This window comes from Dama dama, chromosome 10, assembly GCF_033118175.1.
Source record: "Dama dama isolate Ldn47 chromosome 10, ASM3311817v1, whole genome shotgun sequence".
NCBI lineage: Eukaryota > Metazoa > Chordata > Mammalia > Artiodactyla > Cervidae > Dama > Dama dama.
In genome coordinates this window covers 34,470,531-34,485,314 of record NC_083690.1, presented here as the reverse complement: position 1 = coordinate 34,485,314, position 14,784 = coordinate 34,470,531, and the positions used below count along the sequence as shown (strand labels likewise).

Genomic DNA, 14,784 nt, shown 5'->3' with positions numbered 1-14,784 from the left:
GCTCTGATCCTGGTTACCCTGTCTTCCTTCCTTCCTTACACCCATGCATCTGTTGGTAAATGACAAGCATTTCAGCAGAACATTGGCATCAGCCACTTCTCAAGTAAGTGTCAGCTGGAGTATCATTCAGCAAGACCCTCCTTTTTCCATTCTTGCAGACAGCATGGACTTCTCAAGCATTACACTGACCCAGATCAAACGGCAGGAGATGGATTCCCAGGTAGGAACTCCATCAGTAAGTTGAATCAGACTATTGCCTGTGACACTGACCCCAAATATTATTTCCATGGGGAGAAGTCAGAGAGAGACTCATGGGAAAAATGAATACAGATATACATATCACCCCAAGAATGAACATAAATGATGCTGGAAGAAAACAGTGGAGGTGGAGATAGGTGATTAGGAAAGATCAGAATTTTAGGCGTGTAGCATTGACATATACACGCTTGTTGTTTAGTTGCTAAGTTGTGTCTGACTCTTTGCGACTCCATGGACTGTAGCCCACCAGGCTCCTCTGTCGATGGGTTTCTCCAGGCAGGAATACTGGAGTGGATTGCCATTTCCTTCTCTGGGGAGCTTCCCGACCCAGGGATTGAACCCGTATCTCCTGTGTTGGCAGGCGAGTTCCTTACTGCTGAACCCCCAGGGAAGCCCATATATATACACTACCATGTGTAAATTTAATAGCTAGTGGGAAGCTGCTATATAGCATAGGGAGCTCAGCTCAGGGCTCTGTGATGACCTAGCGGAGTAGGATTGGGGGTAGGGAGGAGGTCCAAGCAGAGGGGAAGACATATACACACACACACACACACGCATATACATATAGCTGATTCACTTCATTATACAGCAGAAACTAATAAACATTGTAAAACAATTATACTCCAATTAAAAAAAATTTTCCTAAAGTTAATGAGAGGGAATAACCAAGAACCAACCCTTCCTTTAGTGAGATTATACCTTTTCCTGCACAGTAATAACCCTAAGTTATACCAGCACCGCAAAGAGACCAGAACTGTTGTATTTGGTTTCTTCCTGGACTTGTAGGGAACTGGGATTGAAAGATGGGTTGTAACTGGATTAGAATATATCATACAGATAGACTTAACATTAGAGTTGTCCTTTTTTTTTCCCGTTTCTTTCTGTTGTTATGTATTGAGATAGAGCTGATGAACAATATTTTGTTAGTTTTAGGTGTATACATAGTGATTTGATGTTTGCATGTTACCATGAAATGATCAACGTAAGTCTAGTAACCATTTGTCTCCATACAAGTTATTACAATAATATTGACCATATTCTTTATGCTCTATATTGCATCCCTGAGTTATTTTACGACTGGAGGTTTGTACCTCTTAATACCGTCACTTATTTCTGCCCCCCTTCATTCTTGCAACTACTGTTCTCTGTATCTGTGAGTCTCTTTTCATGTTGTTTTGTTTTTTAGATTCCTCATATAGGAGAGATTATACAGTGTTTTTCTTTCTCTAGCTGACTTATATCACTTATAAGACCTTCTAGATCCAATGTTGCAAATGGCAAGATTTTTTTTTAATAGCCAAGGGTGGCTCAGCAGTAAAGAATCTGCCTGCAATGCAGGAGACCTGGAGTCGTAGGTTCAATCCCTCGGCCGGGAAGATCCCCTGGAGGAGGAAATGGCAACCCACTCTAGTAATCGTGCCCGGAAAATTCCACAGACAGAGGAGTGTGGCAGGCTACAGTTCATGGGGTCGCAAAGAGTCGGACATGACTGAGCAACTTTCACACACATTCAGTATGTTTTTAGTTAGTGATTTATCAGAGGAATATGAGATAAGCTCTTCTCTCATTTAAGCATTGGTCATAAAGCATCATTCATTTTCAACAGAGGATCCCAGTGAGAAAGACTGTGGGATAGATGGATGAACCAGAGGGTGGAGAAATCAGAGCAGAGACAAGGGTGAAATTGAGGACTGGTTGAGCTATGGAAACAGCAGGCATAACAGAGACGAAGTCCCAGACCACAGAGGAAAGGGATTAGTCGACGTGAGACCATTCTCAGATCCCTGCTCAAAGAAAAGGCCAACTTTCCCCACAGGTTAGGGTGCTGGAGCTGGAAAATGAACTGCAGAAGGAGCGTCAGAAACTGGGAGAGCTTCGGAAAAAGCACTACGAGCTGGCTGGGGTTGCCGAGGGCTGGGAGGAAGGTGAGCCTGGCGGGGGACCGCACAGCCCGTGGGGGTGGGGGGAGGCTGTGATGAGGGTCTTTCCCCTCCAGGAAAGCTGAACCAGGAACTTCTCCCTCCTCCCTGCACTCTCAGAGCCTCCCTTCTCTCTAGTGTTGAATGGCCTGAGAGCCCCAAACTGGGGTAGACTGTGGTGGACAGAAAGCTTTTGTAGTCACCTTTTAAAACCTAAACGTTGACTGGTGGTCACTCAGTCACCACTATTTCCTTTCAGACTTAGTTAACCTGGTTTTCTCCCCCAGGAGTTTTGTTTTGGGCCAGCATGCAGTTGAGTAGTGAATGGATGAATAGTGATTGGTGAAGACCCAGCAGACAGGGTTAGTGAGTTCCGAGCTTCCGGCTGTCTAGAACCAGTGAGAGAGCCAGCCATGGAGAGAAATCGAAAGGGGTCAGGAGCTAGAAACAGGGTAGAGTGGAGGAAGGTTTGGCCCACCAGCCCGGGAACTCCTGGTCACCCAGAATCTGGGCAGACTGCTTTTCTATACGGCCAAAGAGGCCAACTTGATCACAACCAAGATGGTGATTCTTGTTGGGCTCGCCAGCTCTGGGAACCCACCAGAGATGCCTCCCTGGACACGTGACCCGGGAGATGCAGTTACGATCACATGTATTTCAGAGCCCAACCTGGCACCCGTGGTGGTTGGTTAGATGAATGCATGCGTGTATGAAACACTGTGAAATGGAAGTAACTTGTCTTTTAGGAACCGAAGCACCACCATCTACACTGCAAGAGGCGAAAACCGAAAAAGAATAGTCACACCGACGCCCCACATGTCAGAGTGTAAATCCTTGCTGCCCATCGATGTGTGTGTGTGTGTGTGTGTGTGTGTGTGTGTGTGTGTGTGTGTGTGTGTGTGTGTGTGTGTGTGTGTGTGTACGCGCACGCGCGCGCTCTGCCCCCAGTCACAGGCCAGACCCTGGGGGTCTACCCCAGACCCACCTAGGCCTTCCAAAGATTCCTTCCACAGGGACACCCTCTGTGTTCCAGCCCGTGATCTGGGTTCTGTCACAGCCCCTCCCCCAGAGGAGGGGGGACTAGGGCCACCCCAACAGAGGGGACCTCCTTCCTGGAAAGTCCTGCTTTACCCCCAAACATCTGATGTCCTTGGTGGGAGATGGGGGCGCTGCTGAGCTGGAGAGGAAAGATCTTATGCCTTTTCTCCTCTGTCTTCCTTTCAGTCTTTTCCGTTTCATCATTTGCACAAACTTGTGAGCACCGGAGGGCTGATGGATTCCAAACCGGGACCCGACCCTGAGTCTGCGCAGAGTCGGAAGCAGAGCAGAAGTGTCCTGGCAGAGAATGCCAAGGCTGTGTCCCTTCTTTTGGCAGTTCCATGGATTCCCACTGCTTCTTATGGTGGTTGGCTGGGTTGTATTTTTTTCTTTTTTCTCCCCAAGTTCTACTCACATAGCCAACTCTCCCAGGGGATCGCTCCTGAAGCCCTGGGCTATCGCGGGCCCCCTAACCACAGCAGCTCACAGCGACGGTGCTGACCAGGCTTCGCCGTGGTGCTCCCCGCCAGCCCCTGAGCCGAGTGTCCTGCTGAACGAGTGTGGGTCCACTGAGGCCACTCCCCGGGGTCAAGCGGAAGGAGAGCGAGTGCCTTGCCTTCTAAAGCTGGAGCCCAGCCGAAAGCCTCTGCCCACCTTCACAAGGGAAGGGGATGACAGAGAGAGGGAGAGGAAGGATGCACACAGCCCAGGTCTTCAGGAGTCCCACCCATCTTAGAAACTCCCCGTGACTGGGCTGAAAAACCTTTACCCCATGCTTGAACCCAGCCAGTGAGAGTTGCCACACTTCCTGCCCCCTGCCCCCAAAGGAATGTTCCATGGTCCCTTGAGTTGGCACCTCCCTTCAGACACAGGCAGGGCCCTAAGGGGGAACATGTGAGGGGTTTCCAATCCCTTTCTGCCTTGGCATCCTCTTGAATCTCAAGGAGATAGTTCCATGTTCTACCTAATCAATAGACCCAGAAGATCAGGCCACCTTGCTCCCAACAGGAAAGAACCCTGGGCTTGGTTTGGTACCTTGAATATTTATGACTAACCTCCATTAGCAGCAGCAGCAACCGCAACCTACAAAGAAAATGCTGGCAGCAGCTGAGATTTCAGGTGTGACTATGGCAAGGCATGCATCGCTGCCCTGGGACTTCTCTCTTCAAGAGGCAGAAACAAGGTCAAGATCTGGTCTGTTAACAGTTTGAATCTCGAAGCAAGAAAGTTCTCAGAGAATCTGGGTCAGGGAAAACCAGAAAGGGGGGGACCCCTGGCTCCGACTCCTTCCAAACCACACGTCCCGGGCCCTTGCTGCCTTGCGGACAGAATGAAGGAGGAGGATGAATTAGAAGAAGGAGGCGTGTGAACGGTGTCCTGGAGATGGGCAGCCTGCCAGCACTTCTTCACCTCCAGATGGACCCTGGCGTTTAAGTGGCCTTCCCATCTTGGACAGACGATGTCTTCCTTCATTTATCTGTAGCAGCTCATAGATAGTAGCCAACAAGCACATCCCAGGACCTGTCCCCAAGGACCGTAGCTAAGTGCAGCTCCGTGACAGGTTGTGAGACCCCTGTTTGATCACTGTGAATCCACTCTCCCTCCTTCCTACCCCCTGCCCATCACCAACTCCCCCTCTCTGCATTATCTCAGTCAGGCACCCGAAGAGCTGCCTCCCATTAGCTCAGATTGTGAGACTCAGATGTGTGCTCTCCAAACTGGGCTAAAGAGGCAGCAGCTGTAGAAACTGACCGGTCTTAACGTTGACTGCTGCTTTGTGCTCGGCTATGGATATTTTTCCATCCAAGGCTCAGATGGAATGATGTGTATGTAGCATCCTTGGCCCCGCTGTACCAGTTAAGCCGATTGGTGTGTTCTCAGCGTGGGTCAGCATTTCCAAAGGTGGCTGGTCCTTGCTTCCAGCATCCCAGCCATTCAGATGATTGTGCTCCAAATTACCGAGGAGGAGAAAATCTAGTCTATTGAGCCAAGTTAGGCTTCTCTAAATGACCCTTCCTCTAAAAAGAAGCCACAGTAATTTTTAAAACTTGCACGAGTTTTTCCAGAGTAATAAAACAATTATGGAAGTACTTAAACTGGAACACAGGCTAGTTCTGTCTCCCATGAAGAAATTATGTCAGAATTGGTATAATTACTTTCATAATCTCTTGACTTAGAAGCTAGCCCGTTCTCCAGCTGAAATCAAAATGTCGTACCTTGGCTGTTCTAAAAATGAGCGTGTTATTCTGGGTGTGAAACACCTTGATTAAACCATTAATCACATCCTAGGGCTAAAAATGGACCTCACAGCCTTTTAGTCACTGAGTATCATTTGTGACTGGAGTCTCATGGGTCAGTGTAAGTGGGTCACAGCAAGGCAGGACAACAACAAGGAAATGGCTTAGCGCTAATGAAATAGAGCCGTATCCATTACCTTAATTGTATAACACAGTGTCTCATCTCTAGAGTTAGGGTATGAGTGTACCTGATAAGGGAAAGAAAAAATCAAAAGACCTGCTTTTGTGGGGTTAAACTCCTGAGCATGGAGTTTAGATTGTTTGCTAATTCTGCTGCCCACGGGATCCCTAACCCAGTGGCTGGAAGAACCACTGCCCAGAGCATCCTTTCTGAGCTGCCAAGGCGGACAACAGGCTTTACACCAGGTACCGTGGGGGTCACAAGCACGTGTCATTCAGTCCGGTTGATTTGTTTCTGCCTCTTGCTAAGGAGCTGGTTCTGAGCTCACACCTGGCTGGTGCCAGCTTCTTGGCCAGCTCCTTAGTCTAGAGGGGTCTCCTGGCTCCACTTACCTTGGTCTTTAATGAGTGGTGAAGTTCTTGCTACCTTCTGCCACCTTTCCACGTCTCTGGAAATCCTTCCCGCCGATGAAAGCCTTCGGTCCTGGCATTGGCCTTCCACCTAGACCGGCTTTGCCTCTCTCTGCTATCCTCGGTCCTCCAGAGACCACACTGCCTGTCGCAAAGAAAACCACCACCTCGGGCCTGCCAGCCACCAACTCAGCAAACCGGGCCAGCTGTCTGCTGCTCACGTCTCCCAGGTCCAGACCAAACACGGGGTCAACAACCCAGACTGGTGACTCAGTCTCCTACCCCAGGAGCCAAAGCAACATGAAACAATTGGTCAAACATCGTTGGGTCCGATTCTGAGAGTAGGTGATTTCTAGACATGTCTTTCAGGTGACCCTCAACTACCTCAGGTTTGAAGGCCCTAAATTAAGCTGATTACTACTCATGGGGACAGACCGAGGAGGGTTCAGAGAAATCTTGGTGATAACGCACTTGTCTCAAACTTACAACAAACTCTGTCACGTTTAGGTTTGCAGGGGTGGGGTTGGGTTTGTTTTTTTCTTCTGTTTTTAACCTTTTCCCCTAATTTTCCATTAGACTAGTTCCTACCAATGAATTTCATTTTTCACTGAGTGCCTACCTTCCCAGGGCAGGTAGCCACTGGCTTTGTTTCCTTCCAGCAGTACTTTTATTATGGGTATTAAGACTTTTCTTTGTATAATACATTGCATCTGTGTTTTCAATTTTTCAATAAATACTTCAACCTGGCAGTGGAGAGTATTGATGATAACTGACCAACCAAACTGGTTTTGAGATCTGGAATTCCAATGAAAAGCCTCCATTCATATCCCAAGGTTCGCTGAAGCGTGCAACTATCACATTTCCTATGCTCCTTTGCTCCTTTATTTATTTATTGGCCGTGCTGGGTCTTTATTGCTGCCCGTGGGCTTTCTCCAGTTACAGCGAGCAGGGGCTTTTCTCTAATTGCAGTGCGCCGGCTTCTCAATGCGCATGGCTTCTGGTTGCAGAGCACAGGCTCTAGAGTACATGGGCTTTAGTAGTTACGGCACACTGGCTTTGTTGCCCCAGAGTATGTGGAATCTTCCCAGACCAAGGATCAAACCTGTGTCCCCTGCATTGACAGGCAGATTCTTAACCATTGGATCACCAGGGAAGTCTTCCTTTGCTACTTTAGAGAAAAGAAACATTAATTCGCACCCTGTAGAACCTTTCCATCCTCTGCATGATCTCTTTTTCTTGGGAATGGTCAGAGAGCATCAAGTGTGCAATATAGTATTGGGATTTATTTGGAAGACCAGGTCTCTGCCTGAAATCCAGGGTCTCAAGCTATGGATATTTTCTTCTTCATCCTAGGATAGGTATGTTCAGGCTCTTCTGCCCATGGAATTTCCCAGGTAAGAATACTAGGGTGGAGTACCACTTCCTACTCCAGGGCATCTTCCCAACCCAGGGATCAAACTCGATTCTCATCTCCTACACTGGCAGGCAAATTCTTTACCACTAGCACCACCTAGGAAACCCCTGTCCATCCTAAACCCATGAAAATCATCTGCCATCTTAAAGTTGCATGGGATGAATTCTGCTCAGGACCAGAGCTGCGAGTCATAAGGGGATTGAAAGCAAGCCAGTCACAGCTACCAGAGGATTTATAGAGGGAGCTGACAGAATGGGACTGGCTGCATGATGACTTTCCTGTCTTAACATGCTGCCAGCATGTTAAGCCAAGGGGACCTACCAGGGGGGGAGGAAGGTGGGGAGGACCTGGGGTTGGCAAGGAGGAGAATTGCCCAAAATGATTCATCAAGAACAGAGAGAAGGAAGCAAGTGGTTTTTGTGTTTAGTCAATCTGTCGTGTCCAACTCTTGGCGACTCCATGGACTGTAGCCTGCTGGGCTCCTCTGTCCATGGGACAGGAGGGCAAAGAATCAGGATAACAGGAGGAAAGTGGTACACGTGCACAGGGTGGAAGATGATCTGGGTAAATACAGAGGCACCCTTGCCTATGAATCCATTTGGCTTCTTGGTTTTGGCCGCATTTTTGCAGCATTTGCATGCTGGCGGCCACATGGTGTGGCCAAAAATTAAAAAATAAAGCCAGTGAGGCTTAATCTTGCTCACCATGGTTGTCATCAGCCTCTAACACATTACCCAATGTAAGTTTAAACATTATGGAGTGAGTGAACTCTCTTTTTACACCACACTCTTACATTTTATGTATCCATTCGTTGCACATGCTCTGAAATGCTTAATGAAGCCTTTTCTGTTCCCTGTCATCTAAAGTTACTTTCACATATTCATTGTTCCCTTTTCAAGGATCTACTCTACCAGGCACCGGGAACACCAAAAGCAAAAATAGATGCCCGCACTACTGGAGCTTACAGGCTATTGTTCAGTCAGTCATATCCGATTCTTTGCAACCCCGTGGACTGCAGCATGCCAGGCTTCCCTGTCCTTCACCAACTCCTGGAGCTTGCTCAAACTCATCTTCATTGAGTTGGTGATGCAAGCCAACCATCTTGTCCTCTGTTGTCCTCTTCTCCTCCTGCCTTCCATCTTTCCCAGCATCAGGGTCTTTTCTAATGAGTCAGTTCTTTGCACCAAGTGGCCAAAGTATTGGCGCTTTAGCTTCAGCATCAGTCCTTCCAATGACTATTCAGGGTTGATTTCCTTTAGGATTAACTGGTTTGATCTCCTTGCAGTCCAAGAAACTCTCAAGACCACAGTTCAAAGCATCAATTCTTCTGTGCTCAGCCTTCTTTATGGTCCAACTCTGATAGCTCAGTTGGTAAAGAATCCACCTGCAATGCAGGAGCCCCCGGTTCAATTGCTGGATCAGGAAGCTCCGCTGGAGAAGGGATAGGCTACTCGCTCCAGTATTCTTGGGCTTCCCTTGTGGCTCAGCTGGTAAAGAATCTGCCTGCAATGTGGGAGACCTGGGGTCGATCCCTAGGTTGGGAAGATCCCCTGGAGAAGGGAAGGAATACCCAGTCCACTATTCTGGCCTGGAGAATTCCATGGACTATATAGTCTATGGGGTTGCAAAGAGTCAGACATGACTGAGCGACTTTCACTCACATCTCATACATGACTACAGGAAAAACCGTAACTTTGACTATATATAAAATATATTATTATAGAGGATAATTATCCTCTATAATAATTATATATTAATATATATCACATTAATATATTACATATATAATATCACATATTATATACTAATATATGTAATATATATTATATATATTAATATATAGTCAAAGCTTGGTTTTCCCATATTATATATTATATATATAATATACAATGTATGTAATATATAATATGGAATATGGAATATCTATGATATATATCTATATAATAAATAATTATATAATATATATAATTTATATAATGTATATAATATATAATTTATGTGTATGTTATATATAATATATATTATATAATTTATAATTATATCTAATTTATATATTATATTTATATAATTATATAATTGATATATATTATATAATAATATATAATAACATATATTATTATAATATATATAATATAATAATATAACATGTTACATATATAATATTTATAATTACATTAAATATTATATAATTATATATTATATGTTGATATAGGATATAATACATTATATTTATTATATCATATATATATATATTAGCCATGCCAGGCGTCTTTCAGGATTTAATTTCCTGACCAGAGAGTGAACTTGGGTGCTCTTCAGTGAACGTGTGGAGTCCTAACCATTGGACAACCATGGAGATCCCTCCTACATTGTTTAAAATGAAAATTATTACAACAGATACATCCTCTAGAACCAATAAACAATGCTGTGTTCTTATTGTACACAAGAGACTACAGGAGAGGGAAAAATAAAGAGTTAGTCCCTTCTTCAAGAATCTTCCAAACACGGGAAGACAGACACATACATTAGAAGAGGAAATGTGGAAGGGCTGAAACATTATCTCCAGAAACCTAGCAGTCTCCAAAGAGAAAAACAGGCAATAATTTTAGGAAATAATGGCATCAAGAGAGCTTTTAAGAAATACGATGTAAGCATGTTTCAAGGCTCAAAAGAAGTCAGAGCAGGTAGAGACTGAAATACGGCAGAAATCAGAGACCCTGATGCTGGGAAAGACTGAAGGCAGGAGGAGAACAGGATGACAGAGGGTGAGAGGGTTGGATGGCATCACCAACTCGATGGACATGAGTTTGAGCAAGCTCTAGAAGTTGGTGATGGACAGGGAAGCCTGGTGTGCTGCAGTCCATGGGGTCTCAAAGAGTCGGACACAACTGAGTGACTGAACTGAACTGAGAAGCAACTTCCTTAAGGTGCAGATTAATTTATTCTTCCCACGAATTCTGATTCCATGTCTACCTCATTTAAGGCACAAGGGATACAGTGCCAGGGACAAGTCATCCTCCTGACACTGAACAAATGTGATGCATGACCAAAGGGTGCGTGTAAAGGACATTGAAAGGGAGCTAATACATTCAAGGAGGTCAGAGGAAGCTTCCATGTAGAAATGACTTTTAGGCTAAAACCAAAAGATAAGGAAAAGTTGGCAGGGGAAGGATACGCCAGGCAAAGCTAACAGCAGTGAATGAGAGTTTGAGGAATAACAGAAGCCCTTACCAGCTGAGAGTGACCAAGTTAGAGCCCAAATATAGAAGTCCTTGAATGCCATTTGAACGATGTGGGACGTTATGCTGGGAATCTTAAGCAGGGTGTAATATAATGCCTCATCGTTCTCATAGCTTCATGACCTCAGTAATCTCCTAAATCTTCCACCTGTCTGAATTCTGCCCCTCTCACGCCATCCTCATTCTGCAGCTGGAATAATCATCCGCCCTCCAAGTTACATCTGATCTTGTCAGCCTATTGTTGTTCAGTCACTCGGTTGTGTCCAACTCTTTGAAACCCCGTGGACTGCAGCATGCCAGGCTCCTCTGTCCTTCACTGTCACCCAGAACTTGCTCAAACTCAAGTTCATTGAGTTGGTGATACTAACTAGCCATCTCCTCCTCTGCCCTTCCCCTCCCCGGTCACCCTCTCTGCTTTCTAAAACCTTTCAATGGCCTCCCATTGTTGTTTCATAAAATTGAGGTGAAATTCACATAACATAAAATTAACTCTTGAGAACATTTATTTCACTCACATTGTTATGTAAACAGCACCTCAGTCTATCAATAGTTGCCAAACATTGTCATCACCCCAAAAGAAAGCATGGTACCCATTAAGCTGTCAGTCCTCATTCACCCTTCTCCCCAGCCCCTGGCAAGCATCAACGTGTTTTCTATTTCCACGCAGTAGTGTTCAACAGATGGCGTTATAAACCAACAAGGAAATATGAACTATCTAAACACTCAAAACATTAAATTTTTATGGATACTATATATTTAGGTTGGGCTTCCCAGGTGGTGCTAGTGGAAAAGAACCCACCTGCCAAAGCAAGAGACATTAGAAACGCACGTTTGATCCCTGGGTCAGGAAGATCCCCTGGAGAAGGGAATGGCTACCCACTCAAAATACCCAGTATTCTGGCCTGGAGAATAATCCTGTGTAGTCCATGGGGTCGTGAAGAGTCGGACATGACTGAGCGACTTTCACTTTCTCCTGTTGGTCAGTTCCTGCTTTCCTGTTTGTCTCATTTTGCATCCTGGGAGCTTGTCTTGGCTTTCCTCCTGCCGAAGTGTGAAAATTGTCACTTCTTTCCTGTGCAGGAGGCCAACTATTGGGTAGGGTTCCCAAGAATATGCCTGTACAGAAATGTGGGCTACACCCCATTTGTAGCTAATGTCCTTCCAATTGCTCCCAGCTCTTTGGGGGAAACAGTGATCTCTTTCCCTGGGCTCTCTTTGGGCTCTCGGTTCTAGAGAGGACTGCATCTTTGGCACCCTCTTTGGAGAGACCCCTGCTAAATCATATAAGTCTTACTGGTTTTAGTTTTGAGTCAAGACTTCCCTGGTGGTTCAGATGGTAAAAGAATCTGCCCACAGTGTGTGAGACCCAGGTTTGATCCATGGGTTGGAAAGATCCCCTAGTGAAGGGGATGGCTACCCACGCCAGTATTCTTGCCTGGAGAATTCCATGGATTTGGTGGGCTACCTGGGGTTGCAAACAGACACGACTGAGCAATTCACACTTTTAGCGGGCATACACATGCCTTTGGTTTTAAAAAAAGAAAAGGAGGAGGGTATTCAATACTGCCAGGAACATTTGTTGTTAAGCTTGGCTGATAGTAAGATATTTGAAATAATCCAGGGGGTGGAGAGGCGGGCAGAGGAGTTCCCTGACAGCCTAGTGGTTAGGATTCGGCACTTTCACTCCTGTGGCCCGGGATCAATTCCTGGTCAGGGAACTGACATTCCCACAAGCCACGAGGCACGGCCAAAAAATAATTTTTTAAGAAACTTTTAACTAAATTTAAATATAAAAATTCTTAAAAGAAAAATAAAAAATGTTAAAGAGTTCTGTTGTCAGAAGTTAGCCTTGTAAGCTGACATTCAGTTCTTGATGGGAGCTATTTTTTCAGGCTTCTTTTGTTCTATGTGGTCCTGCTCCTCCATGGGAACTTCTGTCAACTGAAATCCCTTTCTTGAACCCCTGCCAACTATGGTTCACCAACCTGTCTTCCTCTCCCTTGCTGCCTCGATTCTACTGAGGATAAGTGGAATGTCATTGGTTTCTTTGGGAAACTTCAGACCTCCCCACACTGGCTCTGCTTCAACCTCTTCCCTGCCACTCAGATTAGCTTTGGAGACTTCCAGACAGAGGCTAGATGTCTCCTCAGCCATCAGTCATGAGCCTAAAATGTAGTTCTCAGCCTCCATTAGATTACCTATCCAGGGCAAACAAAAATCTTAGAGAGCTGCTCCATAAATAATGATAAAAAGAATTGGCCCTCATATTGAGTATATAACCTCTTTTGTCCCATTTGCCATGGGATAACATTTGGATAAATATATAAAGTGGGTAATGAAAGTGAAGGAGGAGAGTGAAAAAGTTGGCTTAAAGCTCAACATTCAGAAAACTAAGATCATGGCATCTGGTCTCATCACTTCATGGGAAATAGATGGGGAAACAGTGGAAAAACAGTGTCAGACTTTATTTTTCTGGGCTCCAAAATCACTGCAGATGGTGATTGCAGCCATGAAATTAGAAGACACCTACTCCTTGGAAGGAAAGTTATACCAACCTAGATAGCATATTAAAAAGCAGAGACATTACTTTGCCAACAAAGGTCTGTCTAGTCAAGGCTATGGTTTTTCCAATGGTCATGTATGGATGTGAGAGTTGTACTGTGAAGAAGGCTGAGTGCTGAAGAATTGATGCTTTTGAACTGTGGTGTTGGAGAAGACTGTTGAGAGTCACTTGGACTGCAAGGAGGTCCAACCAGTCCATCCTAAAGGAGATGAGTCCTGGGTGTTCATCGGAAGGACTGATGCTGAAGCTGAAACTCCAATACTTTGGCCACCTCATGCGAAGTGTCGACTCATTGGAAAAGACCCTGATGCTGGGAGGGATTGGGGGCAGGAGAAGGGGACGACAGAGGATGGGATGGCTGGATGGCATCACTGACTCAATGGACATGAGTTTGAGTAAACTCCGGGAGTTGGTGATGGACAGGGAGCCCTGGCATGCTGGGATTCATGGGGTCGAAAAGAATCAGACACAACTGAGCAACTGAACTGAACTGAATAAAGTGAGTATGAGGGCTTCCGTGGTGGTCCAGTGGTTAAGACTCTGCTTGCAACACAGGGGGCGCAGGTTTGATCTCTGGTCAGGGAACTAATATCCCACATGCCCCGTCCCGTGGCCAAAAATATAAAATGGGTATAAACCAATGAGTTTGTATTACTAAGTTTTACTGACTCAAGGCTAAAATTTTAAAATGAAAGCTATAAGATCTCTGCATTTGCTTATACGTGCATGTCTATGCATGTACATTACAAAATGTTTAGGTGATATTTTTCTGCCTTTGGATGCTATTACCAAGTTAGTTATAAAATCCCTTAAAGGAGTTCTATTTGAATTGATTTAGAGATAAATGTTCATTGGAAACATTTTTTTAGATTGTATGACAGCTGTCATAATAGCTTGTGTTTAAAAAACCTTATCAAAACTGGTGAATTTTGTGTAGCCATTTTGATATTGAAGACGGAAGGAAATAAAGCAACATTTTCTGCATATTATGCTTTATTACTTCAAAAAAGGTAAAAACAGAATTGAAATGCAGAAAAAGATTTGTGCAGTGTATGGAGAAGGTGTTATGTGACTGATCAAACAGGTCAAAAGTGATTTTTGAAGTTTCATGTTGGAAATTTCTCACTGGACAATGTTCCACAGTCAGGTAGCCCAGCTGAAGTTGACAACAAATCAAATGGAGACCTTAATTCAGATCAATCAATGTTTTACCACACCCCAGAGAGAGCCGACATACTCAAAATACTCAAGTCAAGCATGGAAAAATCATTTGCTGTCACAATACAACCTGGCCCAAAGTGAACAGCTTACACCTGTTCTATTAGTATGAGCAGTAAAGAAAAGTCCTTTTGGCTCCTCACCACCGCTCTTCACGGAGCCTCTACCTAAAACTACAGGTTCACTGAAGGAAGGCAGCAGCCTACTACCGCCGGCTGACATCCCTCTTCCCACCCACGCCCCCCGGGTTGCCTGGCAACCAGCTCCCTCCTGCCCCTCTCTCGTGAGTCGCCCGCAGTGACGC

General features: G+C 45.2%; 1 protein-coding gene across 3 annotated transcripts in view; it reads left to right on the top strand.

Annotated features, from left to right (window-relative positions):
* The window catches only part of HIP1 (huntingtin interacting protein 1), a 134,044-nt gene extending 127,251 nt beyond the window's left edge, over positions 1-6,793 (top strand). For all 3 annotated transcript variants that reach the window (XM_061153443.1, XM_061153442.1, XM_061153444.1), the window contains exons 29-32: positions 159-220; positions 2,078-2,186; positions 2,927-3,006; positions 3,405-6,793. In XM_061153443.1, coding sequence (XP_061009426.1) covers positions 159-220; positions 2,078-2,186; positions 2,927-2,979 — 224 coding nt within the window. In that variant the 3' untranslated portion in view covers positions 2,980-3,006; positions 3,405-6,793. The remainder of the gene's footprint in view (positions 1-158; positions 221-2,077; positions 2,187-2,926; positions 3,007-3,404) is intronic.
* Positions 6,794-14,784: the final 7,991 nt, after the last annotated feature.